The sequence below is a fragment of the Pygocentrus nattereri genome, chromosome 4 (assembly GCF_015220715.1).
Source record: "Pygocentrus nattereri isolate fPygNat1 chromosome 4, fPygNat1.pri, whole genome shotgun sequence".
Classification (NCBI taxonomy): domain Eukaryota; kingdom Metazoa; phylum Chordata; class Actinopteri; order Characiformes; family Serrasalmidae; genus Pygocentrus; species Pygocentrus nattereri.
This window is the reverse complement of record NC_051214.1, coordinates 17376725-17403122: the sequence shown is the minus strand read 5'-3', so window position 1 is coordinate 17403122 and position 26398 is coordinate 17376725. Positions and strand designations below refer to the sequence as shown.

The 26398-nt window shown below is 45.5% G+C and overlaps 1 protein-coding gene across 3 annotated transcripts in view; it reads left to right on the top strand.

The window, feature by feature from the left end:
• msra (methionine sulfoxide reductase A) overlaps positions 1 to 26398 on the top strand; it is a 122261-nt gene that overhangs the window by 76532 nt on the left and 19331 nt on the right. For 2 of the 3 annotated variants that reach the window (XR_005130188.1, XM_017701013.2), the window contains exons 4-5: positions 8782 to 8886; positions 10516 to 10622. Coding sequence is in view for 2 of the 3 variants with exons in the window: in XM_017701013.2 (XP_017556502.1) it covers positions 8782 to 8886; positions 10516 to 10622 (212 nt within the window). In the remaining variant the exon portion in view is untranslated. The other variant, XM_017701015.2, reaches the window with a different exon arrangement.

Genomic DNA, 26398 nt, shown 5'->3' with positions numbered 1-26398 from the left:
CTTTCACCCATGCTGTTTATGGGGCTTAGCAGCGTAGCTGTGATAAGGGCTCACAAGTCAGTAAAGTAAAATTACACTGTAGAATTAGTAAAAATTATGTAGTAAGAAATGATGGTGGTAAAAGGCAAACTGAAAATATAGTTAAATTGGCCAACAAAGTCAAAATATAACCTTTTTTTTTTAAAAGATTTTTAGTTAGCAATAGCCATTGCTAATGGTATCTAAAGGCAGCTTTGTAGCCCACTAGCTTTATTATTACCTCTGCAAAACACTAATTAACTAACAAAATGTTGAGTTCAAGGAATACAGTTCACGGACCACCTTATATCCCAGATAACACTGTTTTAGGCCGATTCCTTTGTTAGTGTTGTTTGACTACCGGATGTTCGGCATGTGGGCCTAAACAGCTTCATGTGGTTTTGCCATGTGGGTGTATTTGTGGGCCAATCTTAGCTCAAATGTTAAGGACCAGCAGTGTAGTTTTGGACTGTATTTAGACCAAATCCATTAGATCTACTGATCTAGTTCTGGGGGGGGAGATCCAGCTGAATACTGGGCCAGAATGAAGAAATATTCAGCCTAATTAACTAATTTAACATAGCACACACACAGGAGATGTTATAATGTTGAAGCACTGCAACAAATACATATTAATGAATGTCAGGGTGTGACCAAAAGCAAAGGAGCACAACAAGGAGTCAATTTGAACATGTATTACCCCTTATGGGGACACAAGGTTCTGGCCAGGCAAAAACCTCCTTTTTTTTTCCCAAAACAGGGCAACATGGCCACTTTTAACAACATGGGTGAAACCACAAACAATCCACAAGGTACCTTCTCCACCAACAGTAACTAACAGATTACATTTAGCTTAACGCTGTTTCCCATTTCACAGCACATTCCCAACACACAAAATAATATTTCAATATTAGGTATAAAAACATTAATGTTACACATTATTCACATAGCTCTCTGAGTACTTCTGGTTTACCCCCTAGAAAGGTTCCAGATAGTCTAGTCCACATTTCCCAGAATTCCAAGCATGTCTATAAAGACATGCTCCGTAAGCCCGCCCTCCCTCTAAAGCACCACCCACTGACCCATGCTGCAGACATGGTTCCTGGGGAACAAACAAAGAAGGCAGCAAAACACATCCGGTGAGCTCAATAAAGTGTTAAAACGGTTCCAACCCATGGTCTGACTCTTCTTGCTAGTGTGCATTCCTAGCATAGAAAAGTATACATTTTAGCGATGTTAAATTAGCAACCATTAGCACAAGATATGAGTAATGTTAGAAATGTTCCAAAGAATCAGAGAGCTATATACATAGTATAAATAACAGTGTATTTCTATACTTATGTGGAACACCTTAAGCTACATTTAAAAACTGCCTTAAACTACATGAAATCCCCGGCACACTCCAATACCCAACACACACAACCCATGTTGATGTTACATGTGGGGACCTTAGTGGGCCATCACAATGAATGAACATGTTGGAGCCTCTTACTTCTCTTACTGCTGCTTTTTCTCAAAATTATGTAGCACAGTTTACATTATACTGTTATTTTTATATACATCTATTGTATAGTACAACACCAATTCCAATGGGATGTTGTGTAAAACAAATAAAAACAGAATACGATAATTTGCAAATCCTTTTAAACCTATATTCAATTGAATACACTACAAAGACAAGATAGTCAAGTCAAGAGGCTTTTATTGTCATTCCATCTATGTACAAGTACACGGTGGAGTGAAATTACGTTCCTCCAGGAACAACACGGTGCAACAAGGAACAAAAAGTACAAAGTGTGAACATGCAGACACAGTGTGCAAACTAAAAATTTTGCTAGAAACAATAAATACGATAAATTAAACAGACATTAGACACAGTAAACAGACAGGACAGTGCAGCACTGACACAGCACTCATTCAGGACATGTAGTGAGAATAAGGTGTAGAGATATTAACATGCTGTGATCTGTGAGTCACGCAGTCAGATGACATACATAAACACAGCAGTTACTGGGGTAGAAAAAAGACCTGAGTAAAACAGTGTAAACACAGTGTAGCAGCAATGTTCCGATAGTGCAAGTAGAGCATCAAAAGAGTTGTGTGTGTGGAGTATGTGGTGGGGGTGGGGGGGGGCCTTGTGAGTTTAAGAACCTGATTGCTTGAGGAATAAAGCTGTTGCAGAGTCTGGCAGTGGTGACACGGATGCTCCGGTAGCTTCTGCCAGATTGCAGCAGTGAAAAAAGTCCGTGTGAGGGATGGATGGGGTCATCCACACCACACGCTTTCTGATGGAGGGGAGAGAGACCCCGATGATCTTCTCAGCTGTCCTCAGTTTACGCTGTAGGGTCTTGCAGTCTGAGGCGGTGCAATTCCCAAACCTAGCAATTATGCAGCTGCTTAAGATGCTCTCCACAGTCCGCCTGTAGAACATGGTGAGGATGGGAGATGAGCCTTCTTCAGTCTCCGCAGGAAGTAGAGGCGCTGCTGGGCTCTCTTGGCTATGGAGTTGGTGTTGAGGGACCAGGTGAGGTTCTCTGTGATGTGGACACTGAGGAACTTGGTGCTCCTGACGATTTCCACAGCAGAGCCAGTGATATTCAGTGGGGGGTGGTCACCTCGCACTCTTCGGAAGTCAACAAGCATCTCCTTAGTTTTATCTACATTCAGAGGTTTTTGGCTCCGCACCAGTCCATTAGCCACTGCACCTCCTCTCTGTACGCTGACTCGTCATTCTTGCTGATCAGACCACCACAGTTGTGTCATCAGCGAACTTGGTGATGTGGTTTGAGCTGTACTTTGCAGTACAGTTGTTAGTCAGTAGAGTGAACATCAGTGGACTGAGCACACAGCCCTGAGGGGCACCGGTGCTCGGTGTGGTGGTGCTGGAGATGTTATTTCCTATCCTGACTAACTGAGGTCTCTCAGATAGGAAATCCAGGATCCAGTCACAGAGGGAGGCGTTCAGGCCTAGCAGGCTCAGTTTTCCAATAAGCTGCTGAGGAATGATGGTGTTGAATGCTGAACTGAAGTCTACGAACAGCATTCTGACGATGGTGTCTTTATTGTCCAGGTGGGTGAGAGCCAGGTGGAGTGTGGTGGAGATGGCATCGTCTGTTGAGCGGTTGGGGCAATATGCAAATTGCAGTGGGTCCAGTGAAGGAGGAAGCTGGTCTTTAATGTGCCTCATAACAAGCCTCTCGAAGCACTTCATGATGATGGGAGTGAGTGCAATGGGACGGTAGTCATTGAGACAAGACACTGGAGACTTCTTTGGCACAGGGATGATGATGGTGGACTTGAAGCACATTGGAACGACTGCAGTGCTCAGAGAGATATTGAATATGTCCATGAGAACATCAGCCAGCTGTTCGGCGCATTCTCTGAGCACTCTGCCTGGTATGCTGTCAGATCCTGGTGCTTTTTGTAGGTTGACTCTGTAGAGTTCTCCGCACATCAGCAGTGGACAGACAGTACCTGTTGACTTGGAGGGGGTGTGGTTTTCCTCGCCGTCGTGCCATTCTGTGCCTCAAACCGAGCATAGAGGTTGTTAAGCATGTCTGGAAGGGAGGCATCGCTGTCACAAGCAGGTGGAGGTGACTTGTAGTTGGTGATCGCCGTGTGTCAGTAGTGTTTTGAAAATGATCATGGATTTTCTTTGAGTAGGCATGCTTAGCCTCTTTGATGGCCTGGGAGAGCTTGGCTCTTGCTACGCTGAGGCTTGCTTTGTCCCTTGACTTGAAAGCCTTGTCGTGGGTTCTTAGCAGCATGCGCACCTCTGCAGTCATCCATGGTTTCTGGTTGGGGCGGGTTTGGAGACAGTAGCATCATCATCGCACTTGCTGATACAGCCAGTCACTGATTCTACGGACTCCTCCAGGTTGATGGAGTCACCGGTAGTAGCTGCTACTCTGAACTTCTCTCAGTCAGTGAGCTCAAAACAGTCCTGAAGAGCAGAGATAGCTCCTGGCGGCCAGGTTCTCACTTGCTTCTGGTCTGGTTTGGCATGTCTGATGAGTGGTCTGTATGCTGGAATGAGCATCACAGAGATGTGGTCTGAGTAGCCATAGTGGGGGCGGGTCTCAGCCCTGTATGCGCCGGGGATGTTTGTGTAAACAAGATCCAACACATTAGCCCCACGGGTTGCAAAGTCCACATACTTTTAGAATTTGGGGAGTACTGACTTCAGATTGGCATGATTGAAATCACCGGCAACAATAAACAGTCTGTCTGGTTTTATGTTCTGGAGGTCGCTGATAGCGCTGTACAGCTCGTTCAGTGCAGTGTTAGCATTAGCATTGGGAGCTATATACACCGCTATCATATACAGCGAACTTAGCTCTCTAGGCAAATAAAATGGCCTGGCTCTGACAATCGCAAACTCCACCAGTGGTGAGCAGTGACTGGAGACTAGCGCCACGTTTTTACACCATTCAGTGTTGATGTAAACACACAGGCCTCCACCTCGAGTTTTACCGCTCAGCTCAGTGTCTCTGTCCGCACAGAAGCACAACAGGCCGTCGAGCTGAACGGCTGAGTCCGGAGTGGAGCTCGTCATCCACGTCTCTATAAAAAACGAAACACAGCAGTCTCTGAACTCACTCTGGGTATCCCACTGAATCTGGAGGTCCAGTTTATTCTCTAAGGAACCAACATTGGACAGAAGGAGCGATGGAATGGCTGGTCGTGTGGGGTTAGCCATTAGCCTAGAGCGCACGCTGGCTCGCTTGCCTCGCTTCTGCCTCCTCGTGCATCACTTTCAGCCAGGGACCCAGGCTCACGCAGCGCCAGGGACCGTAGCAGGCCTAGCTCGCACAACTCTTCCCGCAGTTCGCTTGGAAGCAGAGATCGTGTCTAATTTCTCAGCTGTAGCAGGCTCTTGCAGTGGTAGATGATGGTGCTGGTTGAAACAGTCATGATATCTAGTTTTTAGTCGGGTTACACGACAAACAGTAAACAAAAACCGCAAAAAAGCACCATTATGCTATTCCCGAAGTTAACATAGTTAACATTAATATAGTTAATGTTCAAATGGATAAACTTTATTGTTTTTTGCAAATATTCACTCATTTTAAATTTGATGCCTACAACACGTTCCAAAGAAGTTGGGACAGGAGCAACAAAAGACTGGGAAAGTTGAGGATTGCTCAAAAAAATCACCTGTTTGGAACATTCCACAGTTGAACATGTTGATTGGAAACAGGTGAGTGTCATGATTGGGTATAAAGGGAGCATCCCTGAAAGGCTCAGTCATTCACAAGCAAGGATGGGGCGAGGTTCACCACTTTGTGAACAACTGCGTGAACAAATAGTCTAACAGTTTAAGAACAACGTTTCTCAACGTTCAATTGCAAGGAATTTACAGATTTCATCATCTACAGTCCATAATATAATCAGAGGATTATGAGAATCTGGAGAAATCTCTGCAAGTAAACGGCAAGGCAGAAAACCAACATTGAATGCCCGTGACCTTTGATCCCTCGGCACTGCGTTAAAAACCAACATGATTCTGTAATGGATATTACCACATGGGCTCATGAACACTTCAGAAAACCATTGTCAGTGAACACAGTTCATCGCTCCATCTACAAGTGCAAGTTAAAACTTAGCCATGCAAAGCGAAAGCCATATGTCAACAACACCCAGAAACGCCACCGGCTTCTCTGGGCCCGAGCTCATCTGAGATGGACTGATGCAAATTGTAAAAGTGTCCTGTGGTCTGACGAGTCCACATTTCAAATTGTTCTTGGAAATCCTGGATGTCGTGTCATCTGGGCCAAAGAGGAAAAGCACTGTCCGAATTGTTACCAGCACAAAATTCAAAAGCCAGCATCTCCGATGGTATTGGGGTGTGTTAGTACCCATGGCATAGGTAACTTGCACATCTGTGAAGGCACCATTAATGCTGAAAGGTACATACAGGTTTTGGAGCAACATATACTGCCATCCAAGCTACGTCTTTTTCAGGGATGTCCCTGCTTATTTCAGCAACAGCGTGACTTCATAGTAAAAGAGTGCGGGTGCCTGCAGTCCAGACCTGTCTCCCATTGAAAACGTGTGGCGCGTTATGAAGCGCAATATATGACAGCGGAGACCCCAGACTGTTGAGCAACTGAAGTTGTACATCAATGCAAGAATGGGAAAGAATTCCACCTACAAAGCTTCAACAATTAGTGTCCTCAGTTCCTAAACACTTTGAGTGTTGTTAAAAGGAAAGGTGATGTAACACCGTGGTAAACATGCCCCTGTCCCTACTTCTTTGGAATGTGTTGCAGGCATCAAATTCAAAATGGGTGAATATTTGCAGAAAAACAATAAAGTTTATGTGTTTGAACATTAAATATCTTGTCTTTGTAGTGTATTCAACTGAATATAGGTTGAAAAGGATTTGCAAATCATCATATTCTGATCGTATTTTGATTTATGTTTTACACAATGTCCCAACTTCATTGGAATTGGGATTGTACATAGTGCAGTACATTTACACTATCTATGTACAACTGGATTGTTATACTGATATAGTGATTAGGGACAAATAACATTAAATGTTCAGCTGCTTATTTCTTGATAATTCATCTTATTTCTAATCTTTTTATTAAATGCAAATTTTTATATAAATATTGGGATTTCTTACATGAAGGTTTGGAAATATTAATAATACACTGACAGACATAAGACCTGTGTAAATGTTCTAAATAAATTGAATGTAATATACTGTACTCCACTGTTTTAGACTGAAACACCTCCCTTTATATTTTCCCACATTTCATGTTTTCTAAGCTTTTATGGCAGCTGGGTTTTCATACAGAACAGTGTGGTGAAGCTTTCAGGGCCATATGGGTTTATTTGCAGAGAGAACCTTATGATTCTAAACAGAACGAGAACTTTTAGAATGAAAGGGTTCTGTCTGCATCTGATTCATTCCGGAAAAGGGCCGTTTCCTTGGCCATGTTCAAGGATTTTAACATTCAGCAGTCAGAAGAGTCTGAAGGTGATGACTTTGAGATGAAAGTTAATTGTAGTATGTTAGAGTTTCGCTCCTTTGAAAGTGAATTCTCTGATCTCAATGTATCAAAACCACTGAACACAGATCCCATTAAAATACCAACGTTACCAACCATTCTAATCCCACAGAATACCAGCGTTTCATTTGAACCCACTGTAGAGCCAATAGAACACACAGCAGATGTTTTTTCTGTTTTCATGGTCATTTGGGCAGCACGTGCGTGAACCTCAATAACAGACCTGCCACTTTCTTTTAATTCTTCTATGGAAAACAGCAGCCAGTTCTGATACATTTCCCCCTTTGTCACATTTAAGGCCTCCACACTATTGGCTGGTAATGAAAGTAACCCCACAGGTTAGTGCTTTATTACTTTTTTAATATCGTAGCAATATAGATTTGCTGAAGATAGTGAAGAAAGCTGGCCCCCACCGACTGAAGCAGCCAATGAGAGGAAGTGCGTGTCTTTGGGAAATGGATTAATCTGGAAGAAGGATAAAGATTTAACATGGACAACTAAAGCCCTGTTTCTAGGTTTGGGTAAACCGATTAATTAAGGTTTTCATTCACAGCCTCTCGCAGATGCTGCTTACACACCTGTAATGTAAAATAACCGTCTGCCTGTTTTGGGCTGAAAGTAGCTTAGCTGCGATATTCTCCTGTTAAAAGCATCTGCAGTGAAGAAGTGTGGTCCCTCATAGCCTGCTGAATCATTCAAACCAAAACACTTAGCAGCCAGCTTTTCCACACACGTTGGCACACACACCTGCATCGAGAATGACAGTGTTCCACCCAATCAAGTTGGCCTGATTGAAGTAGGTGCTTCTGTGCTTGGTTAAAACTTTAATAGCTCTAACAATGCTGGATCACTGACAGGAGAGGAAGGGGGGTGGGGTGGGGTGGGGCATACAGGGAGCACAGCAGCATCGAGGAACATGCCTCTTTTGTCAATCTGACCCACTTCTACCCTTCCTTTTTTCTTGTATTAATGGATAAACCGCTGTCTGAATCCTACTTTAATCTATGAAAGCACCATAATTGCATTCCCAGTGCTTTATATATTATCCTCCTGATTTTATTTGCTTGATGCCTCCTGCTTTCAGTCCCTTTCACTAACCAAAAATTGCAGCCTAATGCATCGCCGTTCATGCATCGAGACGAGGAGACGTGTTTCACTGCTGCTTGTTAACTTGTAATGAGTAATTCTGACCTGATTATTTCCTGTCTGAACTCTCTTCCCCCTACTGCCTGTAGGAAAGTGCTGTAGTTCTCAAAGCAGCATTTCCAGCTGTCGTGTCGTGTCAAGGAGGACGGCAATTATTTCCGCAGCCGTGTGCTGAAACTACAAGGACCAGCTGAAACGTATTCGGGAGCCATTTTCAGCACAGTGAAAATTGACTAACCCTGAGCCCCTGGTGAAAAGGTGGAAAGGTCAAAAGGCATGGAAAGTTAATCAATATGATGTTCTCACTGGGTGGGAGGTGGGTGGGAGGGGCTCTAGCAGATGTCAATGCAAGGTTATTCTGCCCCGATGACCTCATCAGGATGAGACAGCAGTGCTGTTCTCTTCAGCCCCTGCCCGTGTACTGTGACCTCAGGTGTTGGAGAACATTGATCCGAGAGCAGAGTGAGCATTAAATTAGTGTTTAAGCAGTGCTGCTCGGATCCTGCTGTTAACATAAAACCTCTCCACAAAGCCTGACCTGTACTGTGTGGCTCTGTATGGTCAGTAAGCACAGGGATTTTCCTGATCTCCCTCACAGGCAAAACGGGCCATGCTGAGGTGGTGCGAGTGGTGTTTTCACCAGGCAAGATCAGCTATGTCCATCTGCTCAAGGTGTTCTGGGAAAGCCACAATCCCACCCAAGGTAAGCTTGTATATGACCATGTCACATCACTACATTGTCTTGGAAAATGTTTGCCAAATCATGAGTTAGTCTCAGAGCTCTTGTTATTTTAAGACAGGATAGTGAACTCTGGACAATGAGTCAAATATTTGTATTTGCAGTGATTTTTATACAAAACTAGGCATCTAGGAAAGTTGGACAGCACAGTGAATAATATCGCCACCTTTCTAACAAAAGACCAGAGTTCTCCTCCCTGTTCAGGCAGATATAAAAGCAGGATTCCTAATACCCACCTTTGTCTGCCACGTTGAGCTGCTCTGGATGTGCAGGAGCCATAGAGCTACTGAAAGACAGATGGAGAGGATGAAGATCAACCATTCGGGGAAAGTTATCCATTGTTGTGCGAAATAATGTGATTTACTATTCTTCTTTGTGTTCATTTAGTGAACCACACTGGAAAATTGACCTTAATTACTTCTAAAGAATGGTTTGTTTTTGTTAGTTTTAGTTACAATAAACATATTCAATTTAACAAGAATCTAGTTTACATCCAAGTCAGCATAACTCCAAATGTTTCGTCTGATTGCAAAATGACTAATTTCAGAGAGAATGAAGCTGTAGTGGAGTAAGCTGTAAACAATAAAGTTTATCACCAAGGCTGAAAAATATTGAGTCATAACTCAAGGTTATACTTGATTTAATCATATTAATTCCACATATCCCAAGAGCTCCCTAAACGCCATATTTCCAAATCCTGCAAAACAATAATCCAAAGAATCAATTTTCAAAATGTGACTTATAAACACAACTCATCTTTAGAAGACTGGCTTCATGCAAATGAATAATTCTGAGTGGTTCTACTACTTTACTGTACCTACGAGCCTTTCAAGCCTCGTCCCTACCAGGTTTTATTCACTGTTATCCATGTTGTGAGTGAGGTACCTCCTTCAGTCTGTGGATTTAGGTACAAATACACCTAAAGGTCTGGTGGAAAGTAGAAGAAACTCTCTGACGTGAGCTGCCAAGCTAATGTGTTTATTTTGATCTTGCCAGTGTCTAGATTTGTAGCTGTCAGTCTCATGTACTTCATAGATGTTCCTTCCACTGTGATAGTCTTATGTCAGTTGTTAAAGATGGACAAATTAAACAGAATTGAACATTCTTGAATCGTTTTGAAACAAATTCTCATTTTTCCGTTAGAGGTCACAAAAATGTAGCCTTGACTCTGTAGATATGTTGCTGTTCTTCTGTCTGTTGCGGAACGAGTGTGATTGCATGGCTGGAGCCCCGAGCTTCTCATCTTCGATGGCTCAGGCGCTCAGTGATGATGTGTTGACACGGAATCAGCACGATTCACTTTCCGGGATCAGCTCTTGCCCTGCTTCTCCACAACCAGCAATTACTTCCAGAACGCTACTGAGTCAGCTCCTACATCTGGATCAAAATGAACAGAGCTTTGATTAAAATTATGCCATCTTGGAGATGTTCTGTAGATGACAGGCTGATTTGAAGTTTGTCTCCTCAGAGAGATGGGGTTGCTAAAAGATGGCGATGCAAATTGGGTTCTAATTTTGCACCAAAAGAGAAATTTGTTGCTGGGACACAAACACGTTTCTGACTTTGACCTGTGTGCGGTTCTCTTGTTGACAGGAATGCGGCAGGGTAACGACATGGGAACGACTTATCGATCTGCCATCTATGCTTACACACAAGAGCAGCTGAGCCAAGCTCTGGCTTCGAAGGAGGAATATCAAAAGGTATTCCACTGACATTCCGCCTCTTTTCACCATTGGCAGTTATGTTTGTGTCTGTGTCATGTTCTCACAGTGACCTACCTGTAATCTTTTGGGTGGAAAGAGTTAAGAAAAGTGCTTATATGGATTATCATACTGAGTTACTAGAGAAATGTTAGGGCTGATCTGGGAACTGTTCTATATTGTCCTGGTCCCAGAAACAACACCTTAGAGACCTCAGAGAGTGAGATAATCCAGAGGGTTAAAATCTATTGTTTGCCCAACGCTCACCACTACATCCTACCTTTCAAAGCTTTTCTCTCTAATTGTGAAGGATGAGAAAGGGCAGTGCAGCTCAGATTACCTTCTAGTGAGCAGCAATGGAGGTTTCTCCTTCTCTGTGGTGCAATGCAATGCAAACCTGCTCACAACACATACAGGCACACAGCAAACCCCACCCTACCAGTCATGGCAGAGCCTAGACAAACAATAGAGGAACGGCGCTGATGCTCAGACAACGTTGCTCAGGAGGCTCTATGATACCCATGCAGTTTCACAGTCTCTACCCAAACACTAACGTTTTTCCTTTCCCTGTGTTTAATTTATATTCTACACATTCTGTTTTTCTCTCTACTCTCTTCGTCCCTCCACTCTATCCCTTCTCCTTTCTTTGTTTGAGTGAAGTCCTAGGGCACCATAGAAAGGCTAGGTTTTCTGTAAGTCATCATTTGAGCATGCCGCAGACTGGAGCTGCTGTGAAACAAGGCATTTAACAATTGATGAGATGGCCTTGATAGCCTTGACTGTCTCATCCCCCCTAGATTGCAGAGCTTAAAGAAGCAGACAGAGCTCCGCTGTGCTGCCTTCGCCAAGGGATCATCCCCAAAACGGCAGGGTTCGCATCTATACACAGACTCTTTGTGTTCTCTTACTCTCTGATGGTCACCGCCCAAGCGTTGTGTTTGCAAGGCAATCGGCGCACCTATTTTGGTAGCACAGCATGTCTGGTATCTCAGCAACCGCTTCTCGAGGAACGTGAGGGCTCTTTGAACACTCACATGCGCACATGGAGGAGCTTATTGAACAAATAGCAGATAGTTATTCTTTATCCGTCACAATCGGAGATTATGGTTCATTCCCATGGTTATTAGGCATATCATTTCTTTTTAGACATCACCACTGATTTCAGAGGAGAGCATGGATCACATTTTTGCATAAACACACGTGGCATGCTCGCAGGCTGGGCAGCAGCAGTCCGAGGTTGTCCCCAGGGATGGAGCAGACTCCCATGGAGCTGGGATGGGGGAAGAAGCATATGGGTGCGATTTGTTCCTTCACAGTGAGCTGGCTCCAGCTGACGATAACCCCATCTGAGCTCCCGTCGCCCGCCTGACCTAATGGCTGCATAATAGCATACTCCACTCAGATTTGAGCCTAGTGTATTTTCAAATCTTCTGCCATTTCAGCTCAAGAGGAATCACCTCTTATCCCTAGCAGTGCCATAATATTTATTAATATTGATTTTTACTATTATTTCTGTAACAGTGCTTCTAAACACAGTATATATTCATTAAAAAGCTCTGAGCCCCCTTGATCTGCTTTCTGGGAAAGAATCATATGTGGAGTTGCATAATGTGGGATGGTGCTTGAAAGCATACTGGCAACATTTATTGTCATATCCTTCAGATTAAAATTGGTTTGCTCAATGTGAATTTTTTGCAGCCTGTGAGGCTTTAGTGTACATCAACCATGAGCTTGGCTTTCGTTTCACAGGTCTTGATGAACTCAATGATGGACGCACTTGCTCTGTAAAGCCTCAACTGCATGAGTGAAATGACTGTGTAGCAGCTACACAAGCCTCTCGTTCATTGTGCTGCTCATTGCACAAAGCACAGCAGTTGTCTGCTCTTGCAGCGAATTGCAAACACGCGCCCCCTCGCGTAAACTGGCTGAAACGCGCCCTCTGCTGTCCGTGCAGTGCCTTTGTCTTCTCCAGTCTCTCTTTCTCTCGTTCTCTCTCGCTCTCCATCCTCCATTGTCCACACTCTCATTCTCTCTCTCCTCCCACTCCAGCCCCTGCTGAGCCATCTGTGCCTTACCACGGCCTGTCGCCATGGCAACATGGGAGGCTGCGCTGCCTCCCGTTGGCCTGCTGCCCAATCGGAGAGGCTGCCGGGGGTCGGAGGTCATCAGTAGAGTGCCGCCTCACCAGCGTTCTGATCAGCTGTTGACCCACCCACCCCACCCCACCCCACCGCACCCAACCCCTCCGCGTCCCCCAGCGACCCCCATCCTCACTGAAATAGATGTCAGAAGGCAACGGGTTGATAAATCTGGGGCTGACTAGCAGCTGGGTCCACAATGAATGGAGGCGGGTGGTGGGGGGGCATGTAGGGATGAGAGGAGAGGAGGGGGGGGGCATGGGGGGAGGCTGTGATGTGACAGGCAAAGGCGGAGGCGGGACTGACATGGTGGACATGTTGGGGCTCTAGAGCGAGGCTGAGGCAGCTTGATCAGAAAGGTCAATATCACCCAGAGCTTGAGGTCAGGACTCGGGGGCAGAACCTGCCTGGGGGGTTTTGGAAAGGGAGGACACTTGTCTTCTTTAGTTGCTCTTCATCTTTATGTCGAGCCCATTTTATTGTGGGATGTTCGCAGTTGTAGGAAGAGCAACATCTACATCACCTGTATGATGTCATATTCATGTAGGGTTGTTGTTTATTCAGTTTCATCCCAGTAATAAACACCAGCCAGAAATGACCAGCTCCGTGCAGATTCCACAAAAGATGATTGCAGCTGGTGGAAAGTGCCCTTTGTTTTATTTCTTTTAACTCTAAAAAACAGCTCACTGGTGAAGCATTCAGGGAATTTGTCTCGTTAACTCGTTAAAATCTGCCATGGTTTTTTTTTAATCAGTAAAGATGCACAAGGTTTGCTCGGATGCACAGTATTTTTTCCGAGAGAGTGCCGAAGCTCGTTTAGAGGGCAGTTCAGATCAGTGAGCATTTATTATTGCTTTGTTTAATGACATTAATAATAAAGCATGATTGATGTGTGACTTATATTCCTAATAATGTGTTTGTGTAAAAATGTAGTTTGTATCAAATTAATTAAAAATCTACAATTTTTCAGTTTTGTTACATCACCTTGTTTACCCATTAAATAAATGCACTGAGAATCATGTTAAGTGATAAGAGTAGATAAAATTGTAGAAATAGCTAGATTTTTTTTATCATTTGCCTTAAAAGATTTGAAGGGTGAAGATCAGCTTGAGGTGATAATCTAGACTTGTCCTACATTTAGGAACAAAATATTTAATGTCCAGTAGCCACTGACTTGTGATAGAGATATAGACTGTAAATATATGTGTTGTTTAATATATAAATTTACTGTAAATTTTGTCAGATTTTATTGACCATGTAAGCTTTTTTCTTTGAGAGCAGATGATCCATTTTTGTTCATGTTCCAGCAGTAGTGTTTCCTCTAACTACACAATGCATGCCTCTAGTTCTTGCTCTGCTGCAGCACTTCGTGATGACCTCATTCTTTTTGTCCTCTCTCTCTCACTCTCACTCTCTCTCTCTCTCTCACACACACACACACACACACACACACACAAAACAAGCTGCAGCACCGCCAAACCTCCGTGTCATTCCGGCTGACATCAGCAGACACAGACCCTGAGGAGGTAGTGCTCACTCCCCGCTGGCCTGCTCCAGTGTCCTCAATCAGAGCATGGCTTGACCCAGGCGAAGCAGCAGCCCTGTTAGAGCAGGAATAAGGCAGGCATTTCGAGCCCCCAGGAGGGCCGTTCTGATATGAGAGGAGACCATGCCCGTTGGAGGTTAAAGTGGAAGGGATTTGTCTGTATTGATCTTGCAGAAGCTGATCAATAAGCAAGCTTGTTTACGACTGCTTGTGATTTACATGCAGAGGCACTTATTGCATGTAAAGAGAACACAGAGAGTGGTGGCTAGAAACTGGTTCTAGATCAAATGCACTAGATTTAGACCAGAGAATGTAATAATGAACGTAAAAATTCCATATTTCCTGCTCACTGCTGAACATGAATCTTCTGTCCTTAAAACACAACATGTAATTTTTTCCCTCTCTGACGAGGACAGGCTCAGTTTTGGAAGCCTCAGGTTTGGCTGACAGACACATTAACGCTACTGGACCATCAGACTTTTAAGGGGATTGATTTCTCTGGAATATCGGTTTGTGGAGCATAGTAATGTTCGGACTCTGTTTGCAGAGAAAAAGAGTTGGTTGTGAGAGCATACACTAGGGGGCACTGTTTTGTATTCACATTAAGCACTGCTCTACATTTCGTCATCTCTCTCTTTCTCTCTCCTCACGTCTCAGGAACTTAGTGACGGCATGTTCCCATCTATTAGCGTCTCAATTAGGGGCTCACAAAAGACAGGTTTTCCCCTCCAAGGCTTCCACGTGCGCCGCTTACCTAGACTCGGTGTGCCCGGAGCCAAATCCAGGAGATTGACTGACCTCCACCAATTATGCCTCCCTGTCAATGTCTGCAAGAAATCAGACTGGCCTTAATTAGCCACTGTATGCCCAATCTATTACTCATTAGTGGAGTGATGGCCCGGCCGTGCCTTCCTGACCCATCTCCAATGGATAATGTGCTGCTGCAATTACCGTGGATGGATTCCATGGATGGATTAGAAATGGGCAAGTTTTTTTTTTCAGTCATGCTTCAGCCTATTGCAGCTTCTCTGTCCTGCCTGTGGTAGGGATGTTAATATGTTTCTTGAGTTTGGAATGAATCTCGCCAATATTAGCCCTTGATCTGTAATTTGGCTAACCTTTGTGGCCTCTTCAGAAGGAAGTGATGTCTTTGATGATATGATGTAGCCGTGCCTTAAAGCAGAGCATGTCTTCCAGTGGATAACTGCCTGCCTCTTAGTCCTTTGCTCTGAGTTGTCCAAGTGTCATTTGATGCTGAGCTGCTGCTGGCGCTGGGTGGCTTGTATGTCCTGATTTGATGTGACTTTGACATGGCATGGATTGGAGCATCCTGCTGCCATGGAAGTTGGCGGACTTGCTGTTGTTTGGAGTTTGTCAGCATATGGAGCCGCATGTATGGAAAGTGCTGACACTCACAATGTCTTGACACACCAGAACGCAACACACTGAGATGGCGAGAGCCAGGGGGTCTTGATAGGCCGGATGGCGAGAAAGAAGCAGAGAAAGGGAGAGAGTGAGTGAGTGAGTGAGAGAGAGGGAGAGGAGGAGTGGTAGCTCTGGCTTGAACAGACTCCTCAGCTGATTGATAAGAATAAATGAGGTGAGGGTTTTGGGCCTAAGGTGAGTGTGTGTGTGTGTGTGTGTGTGTGTGTGACTGCAGGCCACAATCAGGCTAATTGGCTTTTCTCCTCCGGCCCCTCTTCGACTGCTCCCGTTAGTTCCTGACCAGCTTGCCGTGGCCCAGCACTTCACCCCTCCCTTCAACCCCCCCCCCCGTCTGTGGCCATTCAAAACAGAGCCACGTTGCGTGCTGCTCCCCGACATCCTAATGTATCCGACCAGTTGGTTTAACAAACACTATGCTGCCAACCATCTGCTGGCCGAATCTGTCTCCGAATTGCTTTAGTAACAAACTGAACTTTTCTTAGCTCGTCTTGCTCTGCTCTCTCTGCTCTCTCTCTGCTCTTGCTGCTCTCTGTGTGCTCTCACTGCTCTCTTTGTGCTCTCTCTTTTATCTCTGATCTCTCTCTGCTCTCTCTCTGCTCTTACTGCTGTTTCTCTGCTGTCTCTCTGATGACCCTCTGCTGTCTCTCTGCTGTGTCTCTGCTCTCTCTCAGCTCTCTTATCTCTGGTCTCTCTTGGTGCTCTCTATCTTATCTCTGATCTCTCTCTGCTCTCTCTGTGCTCTCTCTTCTCTGTCTGCTCTCTCTACTCTCTCTGTGCTCTCTTATCTCTAATCTCTCTCTGTTCTCTCTCTGCTCTCTCACTGCTCTCTCTGCTGTCTCTCTCTATTTTATCTCTGATCTCTCCCTGCTCTCTCTGTGCTCGCTCCTCTCTGTCTGCTCTCTCTGTGCTCTCTCTTTTATCTCATCTCTCTCTGCTCTCTCTGTCTGTGCTCTCTCTTTTATCCCTGATCTCTCTCTGCTCTCTCTCCTCTCGGTCTGCTCTCTCTGCTCTCTCTGTGCTCTCTCTGCTCTCTGTCTGCTCTCTCTACTCTCTGTGCTCTCTTTTATCTCTGATCTCTCTCTGCCCTCTCTCTGCTCTGTCTCTTATCTCAGATCTCTCTCTGCTGTCTCTTTTATCCCTGATTTCTTTCTGCTCTTTCTCTGCTCTCTCTGCTCTGTCTGATCTGTCTCTGCTCTCTCTCTGCACTGTCTGATCTCTCTGCTCTCTTTCATCTCTCTCTGCTCTTTGTCTGCTCTCTCTCCGTGCTCTCTCTTTTATCTCTGATCTCTCTGCTCTCTCTGCTCTGTTTTTGCTCTCTCTCTGCTCTATCTGCACTGTCTGATCTCTCTGCTCTCTCTTTTATCTCTGATCTCTCTCTGCTCTCTCTGTGCTCTCTTTTATTTCTAATATATCTCTGCTCTCTCTCTGCTCTCACTACTCTCTCTCTGTGCTCTCTCTTTTATCTCTGATCTCTCTCTGCGCTCTCTCTTTTATCTCTGATGTCTCTCTGCTCTCTCTTTTCTCTCTGATCTCTCTCTGCTCTCGGTCTCCTCTCTGTGCTGTCTCTCTGCTCTCTCTGTGCTGTCTCTCTTCTCTCTGCTCTTTCTCTCTCTCTCTCTGCTCTCTGTGCTCTCCATCTTATGTATGATCTCTCTCTGCTCTATCTGTGCTCTCTCTTCTTGTTGTCTGATCTCTCTACTCTCACTGTGCTCTCTTTTATCTCTGCTCTCTCTCTGCTCTCTCTATGCTCTCTTTTATCTCTGATCTCTCTCTGCTCTCTGTGCTGTCTCTCTGCTCTCTCTCTATCTCTCTCTGCTCTCTGCGCTCTCTATTTTATGTCTGATCTCTCTCTGCTCTCTCTGTGCTCTCTCTTCTCCCTGTCTGCTCTCTCTACTCTCTCTGTGCTCTCTTTTATCACTGATCTCTCTCTGGTCTGTCTTTGCTCTCTATTTTATCTCTGATCTCTCTCTGCTCTCTGCTCACTGTCTGCTCTCTCTACTCTCTCTGTGCTCTCTTTTATCTCTGATCTCTCTTTGCTCTCACTGCTCTCTCTCTATTTTATCTCTGATCTCTCCCTGAACACTCTGTGCTCTCTCTTCTCTCTGTCTGCTCTCTCTACTCTCTCTGTGCGCTCTCTTTTATCTCAGATCTTTGTCTCTGCTCTCACTGCTCACTCTGCCTCTATTTTATCTCTGATCTCTCTGCTCTCTGTCTGCTCTCTCTGCACTGTCTTCTCTCTCTTCTCCCTGTGCTCTCTGTTTTTTATATGATCTCTCTCTGCTATCTCTCTGCTCTCTCTGCTCTGTCTTCTCTCTCTTCTCCCTGTGCTCTCTGTTTTATATATGATCTCTCTCTGCTATCTCTCTGCTCTCTCATCTTTCTCAGCTCTCTCTGCTCTTTGTCTGCTCTCTCTCTGCTCTCTATTTTATCTCTGATCTCTCTCTGCTCTCTCTGTGCTCTCTCTTTTAACTCTGATCTCTCTCTGCTCTCGGTCTGCTCTCTCTGCTCTCTCTGCTCTCTCTTTTATCTCTGATCTCTCTCTGCTCTCTGTCTGCTCTCTGTGCTGTCTCTCTGCTCTCTCTGTGCTGTCTCTCTTCTCTCTGCTCTTTCTCTCTCTCTCTCTCTCTCTCTCTCTGCTCTCTGTGCTCTCTATCTTATGTATGATCTCTCTCTGCTCTATCTGTGCTCTCTCTTCTTGTTGTCTGATCTCTCTACTCTCACTGTGCTCTCTTTTATCTCTGATCTCTCTCTGCTCTCTCTATGCTCTCTATTTTATCTCTGATCTCTCTCTGCTCTCTGTGCTGTCTCTCTGCTCTCTGTGCTGTCTCTCTGCTCTCTCTCTATCTCTCTCTGCTCTCTGCGCTCTCTATTTTATGTCTGATCTCTCTGCTCTCTCTGTGCTCTCTCTTCTCCCTGTCTGCTCTCTCTACTCTCTCTGTGCTCTCTTTTATCTCTGATCTCTCTTTGCTCTCACTGCTCGCTCTCTATTTTATCTCTGATCTCTCCCTGAACACTCTGTGCTCTCTCTTCTCTCTGTCTGCTCTCTCTACTCTCTCTGTGCGCTCTCTTTTATCTCAGATCTTTGTCTCTGCTCTCACTGCTCACTCTGCCTCTATTTTATCTCTGATCTCTCTGCTCTCTGTCTACTCTCTCTGCACTGTCTAATGTCTCTCTGCTCTCTCTCTCTCTCTGTGCTCTCTATTTTATCTCTGATCTCTCTCTGCTCTCTCTCTGCTCTCTCTGCTCTGTCTTCTCTCTATCTTCTCCCTGTGCTCTCTGTTTTATATATGATCTCTCTCTGCTATCTCTCTGCTCTCTCATCTTTCTCAGCTCTTTCTGCTCTTTGTCTGCTCTCTCTCTGCTCTCCACTCTCTCTAGGCTCTCTATTTTATCTCTGATCTCTCTCTGCTCTCACTGTGCTCTCTCTTTTAACTCTGATCTCTCTCTGCTCTCGGTCTGCTCACTCTGCTCTCTCTCTTATCTCTGATCTCTCTCTGCTCTCCACTCTCTCTAGGCTCTCTGATCTCTCTCTGCTTTCTCTGTGCTCTCTCTTTTAACTCTGATCTCTCTCTGCTCTCGGTCTGCTCTCTCTGCTCTCTCTCTGCTCTCTCTATTTTATTTCTGATCTATCTCTGCTCTCTCTGCGCTCTCTCTTCTCTCTGCTCTCTGTCTCTGCGCTCTCTCTTTTATCCCTGCTCTCTCTCTGCTCTCTCTGCTCTGTCTGATCTGTCTCTGCTCTCTCTGCCCGCTCTCTGTTCTCTCTGCACTGTATGATCTCTGTCTGCTCTGTCTTTTATCTCTGATCTCTTTCTGTGCTCTCTCTGCTCTCTGTCTGCTCTCTCTACTCTCTCTGTGCTCTCTCTTTTATCTCTCATCTCCCTCTGCTCTCTCTCTGCTCTTTGTCTGCTCTCTCTGTGCTCTCTCTTTTATCTCTGATCTCTCTCTGCTCTCTCTGTGCTCTCTTTTATCTCTGATCTCTCTCTGCTCTCTCTCTGCACTGTCTGATCTCTCTGATCTCGATTTTATCTCTGATCTCTCTGCCCTCTCTCTGCTCTTTTATCTCTGATCTCTCTCTGCTCTCTCTCTCTGCACTCTCTCTTTTATCCCAGATCTCTCTGCTCTCTCTCTGCTCTCTCTGCTCTGTCTGATCTGTCTCTGCTCTCTCTGCCCTCTCTCTGTTCTCACTGCACTGTATGATCTCTGTCTGCTCTCTCTTTTATCTCTGATCTCTCCCTGCTCTCTCTCTCTCTACTCTCTCTGTGCTCTCTTTTATCTCTGATCTCTCTCTGCGCTCTCTCTTTTATCTCTGATGTCTTTCTGCTCTCTCTTTTATCTCTGATCTCTCTCTGCTCTCGGTCTGCTCTCTGTGCTGTCTCTCTTCTCTCTGCTCTTTCTCTCTCTCTCTCTCTCTCTCTCTCTCTCTCTCTCTCTCTCTCTCTCTCTCTCTCTCTCTCTCTCTCTCTCTCTCTCTCTCTCTCTCTCTGCTCTCTCTCTCTGCTCTCTGTGCTCTCTATCTTATGTATGATCTCTCTCTGCTCTATCTGTGCTCTCTCTTCTTGTTGTCTGATCTCTCTACTCTCACTGTGCTCTCTTTTATCTCTGATCTCTCTCTGCTCTCTCTATGCTCTCTATTTTATCTCTGATCTCTCTCTGCTCTCTGTGCTGTCTCTCTGCTCTCTCTCTATCTCTCTCTGCTCTCTGCGCTCTCTATTTTATGTCTGATCTCTCTCTGCTCTCTCTGTGCTCTCTCTTCTCCCTGTCTGCTCTCTCTACTCTCTCTGTGCTCTCTTTTATCTCTGATCTCTCTCTGGTCTGTCTCTGCTCTCTATTTTATCTCTGATCTCTCTCTGCTCTCTGCTCACTGTCTGCTCTCTCTGTGCTCTCTTTTATCTCTGATCTCTCTTTGCTCTCACTGCTCTCTCTCTATTTTATCTCTGATCTCTCCCTGAACACTCTGTGCTCTCTCTTCTCTCTGTCTGCTCTCTCTACTCTCTCTGTGCGCTCTCTTTTATCTCAGATCTTTGTCTCTGCTCTCACTGCTCACTCTGCCTCTATTTTATCTCTGATCGCTCTCTGTCTGCTCTCTCTGCACTGTCTAATGTCTCTCTGCTCTCTCTCTCTCTGTGCTCTCTATTTTATCTCTGATCTCTCTCTGCTCTCTCTCTGCTCTCTCTGCTCTGTCTTCTCTTTCTCTCTATCTTCTCTCTATCTTCTCCCTGTGCTCTCTGTTTTATATATGATCTCTCTCTGCTATCTCTCTGCTCTTTCTCAGCTCTCTCTCTTCTCTTTGTCTGCTCTCTCTGTGCTCTCTCTTTTATCTCTGATCTCTCTCTGCTCTCCACTCTCTCTAGGCTCTCTATTTTATCTCTGATCTCTCTCTGCTCTCTCTGTGCTCTCTCTTTTAACTCTGATCTCTCTCTGCTCTCGGTCTGCTCTCTCTGCTCTCTCTGTCTCTGCTCACTCTGCTCTCTCTTTTATCTCTGATCTCTCTCTGCTCTCCACTCTCTCTAGGCTCTCTATTTTTTCTCTGATCTCTCTCTGCTTTCTCTTTTAACTCTGATCTCTCTCTGCTCTCGGTCTGCTCTCTCTGCTCTCTCTCTGCTCTCTCTGCGCTCTCTCTTCTCTCTGCTCTCTGTCTCTGCGCTCTCTTTTATCCCTGCTCTCTCTCTGCTCTCTCTGCTCTGTCTGATCTGTCTCTGCTCTCTCTGCCCGCTCTCTGTTCTCTCTGCACTGTCTGATCTCCCTGCTCTCTTTTATCTCTGATCTCTCTCTGCTCTCTCTATGCTCACTCTCTCTGTGCTCTCTCTTCTATTTCTAATCTCTCTCTGCTCTCTGTCTGCTCTCTCTGTTCTCTCTGTTTTATCTCTGATCTCTCTCTCTGCTCTCTCGCTGTACTCTCTCTTTTATCTCTGATCTCTCTCAGCTCTCTCTCTCTGCTCTTTGTCTGCTCTGACTGTGCTCTCTCTTTTATCTCTTATCTCTCTTTGCCCTCTTTCTGCTCTGTCATTTATCTGTGATCTGTCTCTGCCCTCTCTGCTCTCTCTCTGCTCTCTCTGCACTGTCTGATCTCCATGCTCTTTCTTTTATTTTTGATCTGTCTGTGCTCTCCTGCTGTCTCTCTGCTCTCTCTGCTCTCTGCTCTCTCTGGGCTCTCTATTTTATCTCTGATCTCTCTCTGCTCTCTCTGCTCTCTATTTTATCTCTGATCTCTCTCCGCTCTCTCTCTGCTCCCTCTGCTTTGTCTGATCTGTCTCTGCTCTCTCTGCAGTGTCTAATCTCTCTCTTTTATCTCTTATCTCTTTCTGCTCTCTCTGTGTTTTTTCATCTCTGATCCCTCTCTTCTCTCTCTCTGCTTCCATCTGTGATCTCTCTCTGCTCTCGCTGCTCTCTGTCTCTTCTCTCTGCTCTCTCTGTGCTCTCTTTTATCTCTGATCTCTCTCTGCTCTCTCTCTGCTCTCTTTTTTATCGCTGATCTCTCTCTGCCCTCTCTCTGCTCTCTCTCTGCCCTATCTCTGATCTCTCTCGGCTGTCTTCTGGTTTCTCTGCTCTCTCTGTGCTCTCTCTTTTATCTCTGATCTCTCTCTGCTCTCTCTCCGCTCTCTTTTTTATTTCTGATCTCTCTGCCCTCTCTCTGCTCTCTCTTTTATCTGTGATCTCTCTCGGCTCTCTCTGCTCACTGATCTCTCTCTGCTCTCTCTCTGCTCTCTATGTTATCTCTGATCTCTCTCTGCTCTCTATTTTATCTCTGATCTCTCTCTGCTCTCTCTGTGCTCTCTGCTCTAAGTAACTCTCTGTGCTGTCTCTCTGCTCTCTCTATCTGTCTCTGCTCTCTGTGCTCTCTATTTTATGTCTGATCTCTCTCTGCCCTCTCTCTGCTCTCTCTTTTATCTGTGATCTCTCTCGGCTCTCTCTGCTCACTGATCTCTCTCTGCTCTCTCTCTGCTCTCTATGTTATCTCTGATCTCTCTCTGCTCTCTATGATATCTCTGATCTCTCTCTGCTCTCTATTTTATCTCTGATCTCTCTCTGCTCTCTCTGTGCTCTCTGCTCTAAGTAACTCTCTGTGCTGTCTCTCTGCTCTCTCTATCTGTCTCTGCTCTCTGTGCTCTCTATTTTATGTCTGATCTCTCTCTGCTCTCTCTGTGCTCTCTCTTCTCCCTGTCTGCTCTCTCTGTGCTCTCTTTTATGTCTGATCTCTCTCTGGTCTGTCTCTGCTCTCTATTTTATCTCTGATCTCTCTCTGCTCTCTACTCTCTGTCTGCTCTCTCTACTCTCTCTGTGCTCTCTTTTATCTCTGATCTCTCTTTGCTCTCACTGCTCTCTCTGCTCTCTCTCTATTTTATCTCTGATCTCTCCCTGCTCACTCTGTGCTCTCTCTTCTCTCTGTCTGCTCTCTCTACTCTCTGTGCTCTCTCTTCTCACTCTGTGCTCTCTCTTCTCACTCTGTGCTCTCTCTTCTCTCTGTCTGCTCTCTCTACTCTCTGTGCTCTCTCTTTTATCTCTGATCTCTCTCTGCCCTCTCTCTGCTCTGTCTTTTATCTCAGATCTCTCTCTGTGCTTTCTTTTTTATCTCTGCTCTCTCTCTTCTCGGTCTGCTCTTTCTGCTCTCTCTGCTCTCTCTGCTGTCTCTCTGCTCCCTCTTTATTTTTATCTCTGATCTCTCTCTACTCTCTCTGTGCTCTCTTTTATCTCTGATCTCTCCCTGCTCACTCTGTGCTCTCTCTTCTCTCTGTCTGCTCTCTCTTCACTCTGTGCTCTCTCTTCTCACTCTGTGCTCTCTCTTCTCACTCTGTGCTCTCTCTTCTCTCTGTCTGCTCTCTCTACTCTCTGTGCTCTCTCTTATCTCTGATCTCTCTCTGCCCTCTCTCTGCTCTGTCTTTTATCTCCGATCTCTCTCTGTGCTGTCTTTTTTATCCCTGATCTTTCTCTGCTCTCTCTCTTCTCGGTCTGCTCTTTCTGCTCTCTCTGCTGTCTCTCTGCTCTCTCTCTATTTTTATCTCTGATCTCTCTCAACTCTCTCTGTGCTCTCTCTGCTCTCTCTACTCTCTGTGCTCTCTTTTATCTCTGCTCTTTCTCCTCTCGGTCTGCTCTCTCTGCTCTCATTCCTCTCTCTGCTGTGTCTCTGCTCTCTCTCTATTTTTATCTCTGATCTCTCTGTGATCTCTGATCTCTCTGTGCTCTCTCTGCACTGTCTGCCCTCTCTCTGCTCTCTGTCTGCTCTCTCTGCTCTCTGTGCTCTCTTTTACCTCTGATCTCTCTCAGCCCTCTCTCTGCTCTCTCTTTTATCTCTTATCTCTCTCTGCTCTCAGTCTGCTTTCTGTGCTGTCTCTCTGCCCTCTCTGCTCTCTCTCTCTCTCTGTGCTCTCTCTTTTGTCTCTGATCTCTCTGTGCTGTCTGTCTGCTCTCTCTGCTCTCTCTTTTATCTGTCATCTCTCTTTGCTCTCGGTCTTCCTTTCGCTGCTCTCTCTCTTTGCTCTCTACTTTATCTCTGATCTCTCTCTGCCCTCTGTGCTCTCTCTACTCTCTGTCTCCTCTGTGTATTCTCTCTGTGCTCTCTCTTTTATCTCTGCTCTCTCTCTCTCTGCCCTATCTTTGCTCTCTCTTTTATCTCTGATCTCTATCTGTTCTCTCTCTCTGCTCTCTTTTATCCCTTATATCTCTGCTCTCTCTACTCTGTCTGATCTCTCTCTGCTCACTCTGCTCTGTCTGATCTCTCTCTCTCCTCTCTTTCTTCTCAGTCTGCTCTGTCTGATCTCTCTCTGCTCTCTCTGCTCTGTCTGATCATTCTGCTCTGTCAGATCTCCCTCTCCTTGCTGTCTTCTCTCTCTCTGCTGTGTCTGATCTCTCTCTGCTGTGTCTGATCTCTCTCTGCTCTCTCTGTGCTCTCTCTTTTATCTCTGATCTCTCTCTGCTCTTTGTCTGCTCTCTCTGTGCTCTCTCTTTTATCTCTGATCTCTCTCTGCTCTTTGTCTGCTCTCTCTGTGCTCTCTCTTTTATCTCTGATCTCTCTCTCTGCTCTCTGTCTTCTCTCACTGCTCTCTCCCTGCTCTGCGTGATCTCTCTCTGCTCTCTCTGCTCTGTCTGAACTCTCTCCGCTCACTCTGCTCTGTCAGATCTATCTCTCCTCTCTCTCTGTCTGCTCTCTCTACTCTCTCTGTTCTGCACTCTCTCTGATCTCTGTTTTATCTCACTGTGCTCTATCTGCTCTCTGTATGTTCTGTGCTCTCTCTGTGCTCTCTCTTTTATCACTGATCTCTCTCTGCCCTCTCTCTGCTCTGTTTTTATCTCTGCTCTCTCTCTGCTCTCTGTCTGCCCTCTCTGCTCTCTCTCTGGTCTCTCTCTTTTATCCCTTATCTCTCTGCTCTGTCTGGACTCTCTCTGCTCTGTCTGGACTCTCTCTGCTCTGTCTGGACTCTCTCTGCTCTGTCTGGACTCTCTCTGCTCTGTCTGTTCTCTCTCTGCTTTCTGTCTGTTCTCTCTGCTCTGTCTGATCTCTCTCTGCTCTCTCTGTGCTTTGTCTGATCTCTCTCTGCTCTTTCTGCTCTGTGTGATCTCGCTCTGTCTGACCTCTCTCTGCTCTCTCTGCTCTGTCTGATCTCTCTCTGCTCTCTGTCTGTTCTCTCTGCTCTCTCTCTACTCTGTCTGCTCCGTCTGTGCTCTCTCTTTTATCTCTGATCTCTCTGCTCTCTGTTTTTTCTTTGATCTCTCTGTCTGCTCTCTCTGCTCTCTTTGCTCTCGCTGCTCTCTCTACTCTCACTGCTCTCTTTGTGCTCTCTCTTTCATCCCTAATCTCTCTCTGCTCTCTCTCTGCTCTTCTCTGCTCTGTCTGATTTGTCTCTGCTCTCTCTCTGCATTGTCTTCTCTCTCTGTGGTCTCTCTTTTATCTCTGATCTCTCTCTGCTCTCTTTCTGCTCCCTCTGCACTGTCTGATCTCTCTCTGCTCTCTCTGCTCTCTGTCTGCTGTCTTTATCTCTGATCTCTCTCTGCTCTCTCTCTGTGCTCTCTATATTATCTGTGATCTCTCTGCTCTCTGTCTACTCTCTCTACTCTCTCTGTGCTCTCTGTTTTATCTCTGATCTCTCTGTGCTCTCTCTGCTCTCTTTGTACTCTCTCTACTCTCGCTGTGCTCTGTTTTTTCTCTGATCTCTCTGTTCTCTCTCTCTGCTCTCTCTGTGCTCTCTCTTTTATCCCTGATCTCTCTCTCTCTCTCTGCTCCCTCTGCTTTGTCTGATCTGTCTCTGCTCTCTCAGCTCTCTCTGCACTGTCTGATCTCTCTCTGCTCTTTCTGCTCTCTGTCTACTCTCTCTCCTCTCTCTGTGCTCTCTCTTTTATCTCTGATCTCTCTCTGCTCTCTCTCTGATCTCTCTCTTCTCTCTCTCTACTCTCTGTTTTATCTTTGATCTCTCTGTGCTCTCTCTGCTCTCTGGGTACTCTCTTTGCTCTCTCTCTGCTCTCTCTGCGCTCTCTCTTTTATTTCTGATCTCTCTGCTCTCTCTGCTCTCTGTTTCTCCTCTCTCTGTGCTCTCTTTTTTATCTCTGATCTCTCTCTACTGTCTGTCTGCTCTCTTTGCTCTCTCTCTGCTCTCTCTCTGCTCCCTCTGCTTTGTCTGATCTCTCTCTCTCTCTGCTCTCTCTCTGCTCTCTGT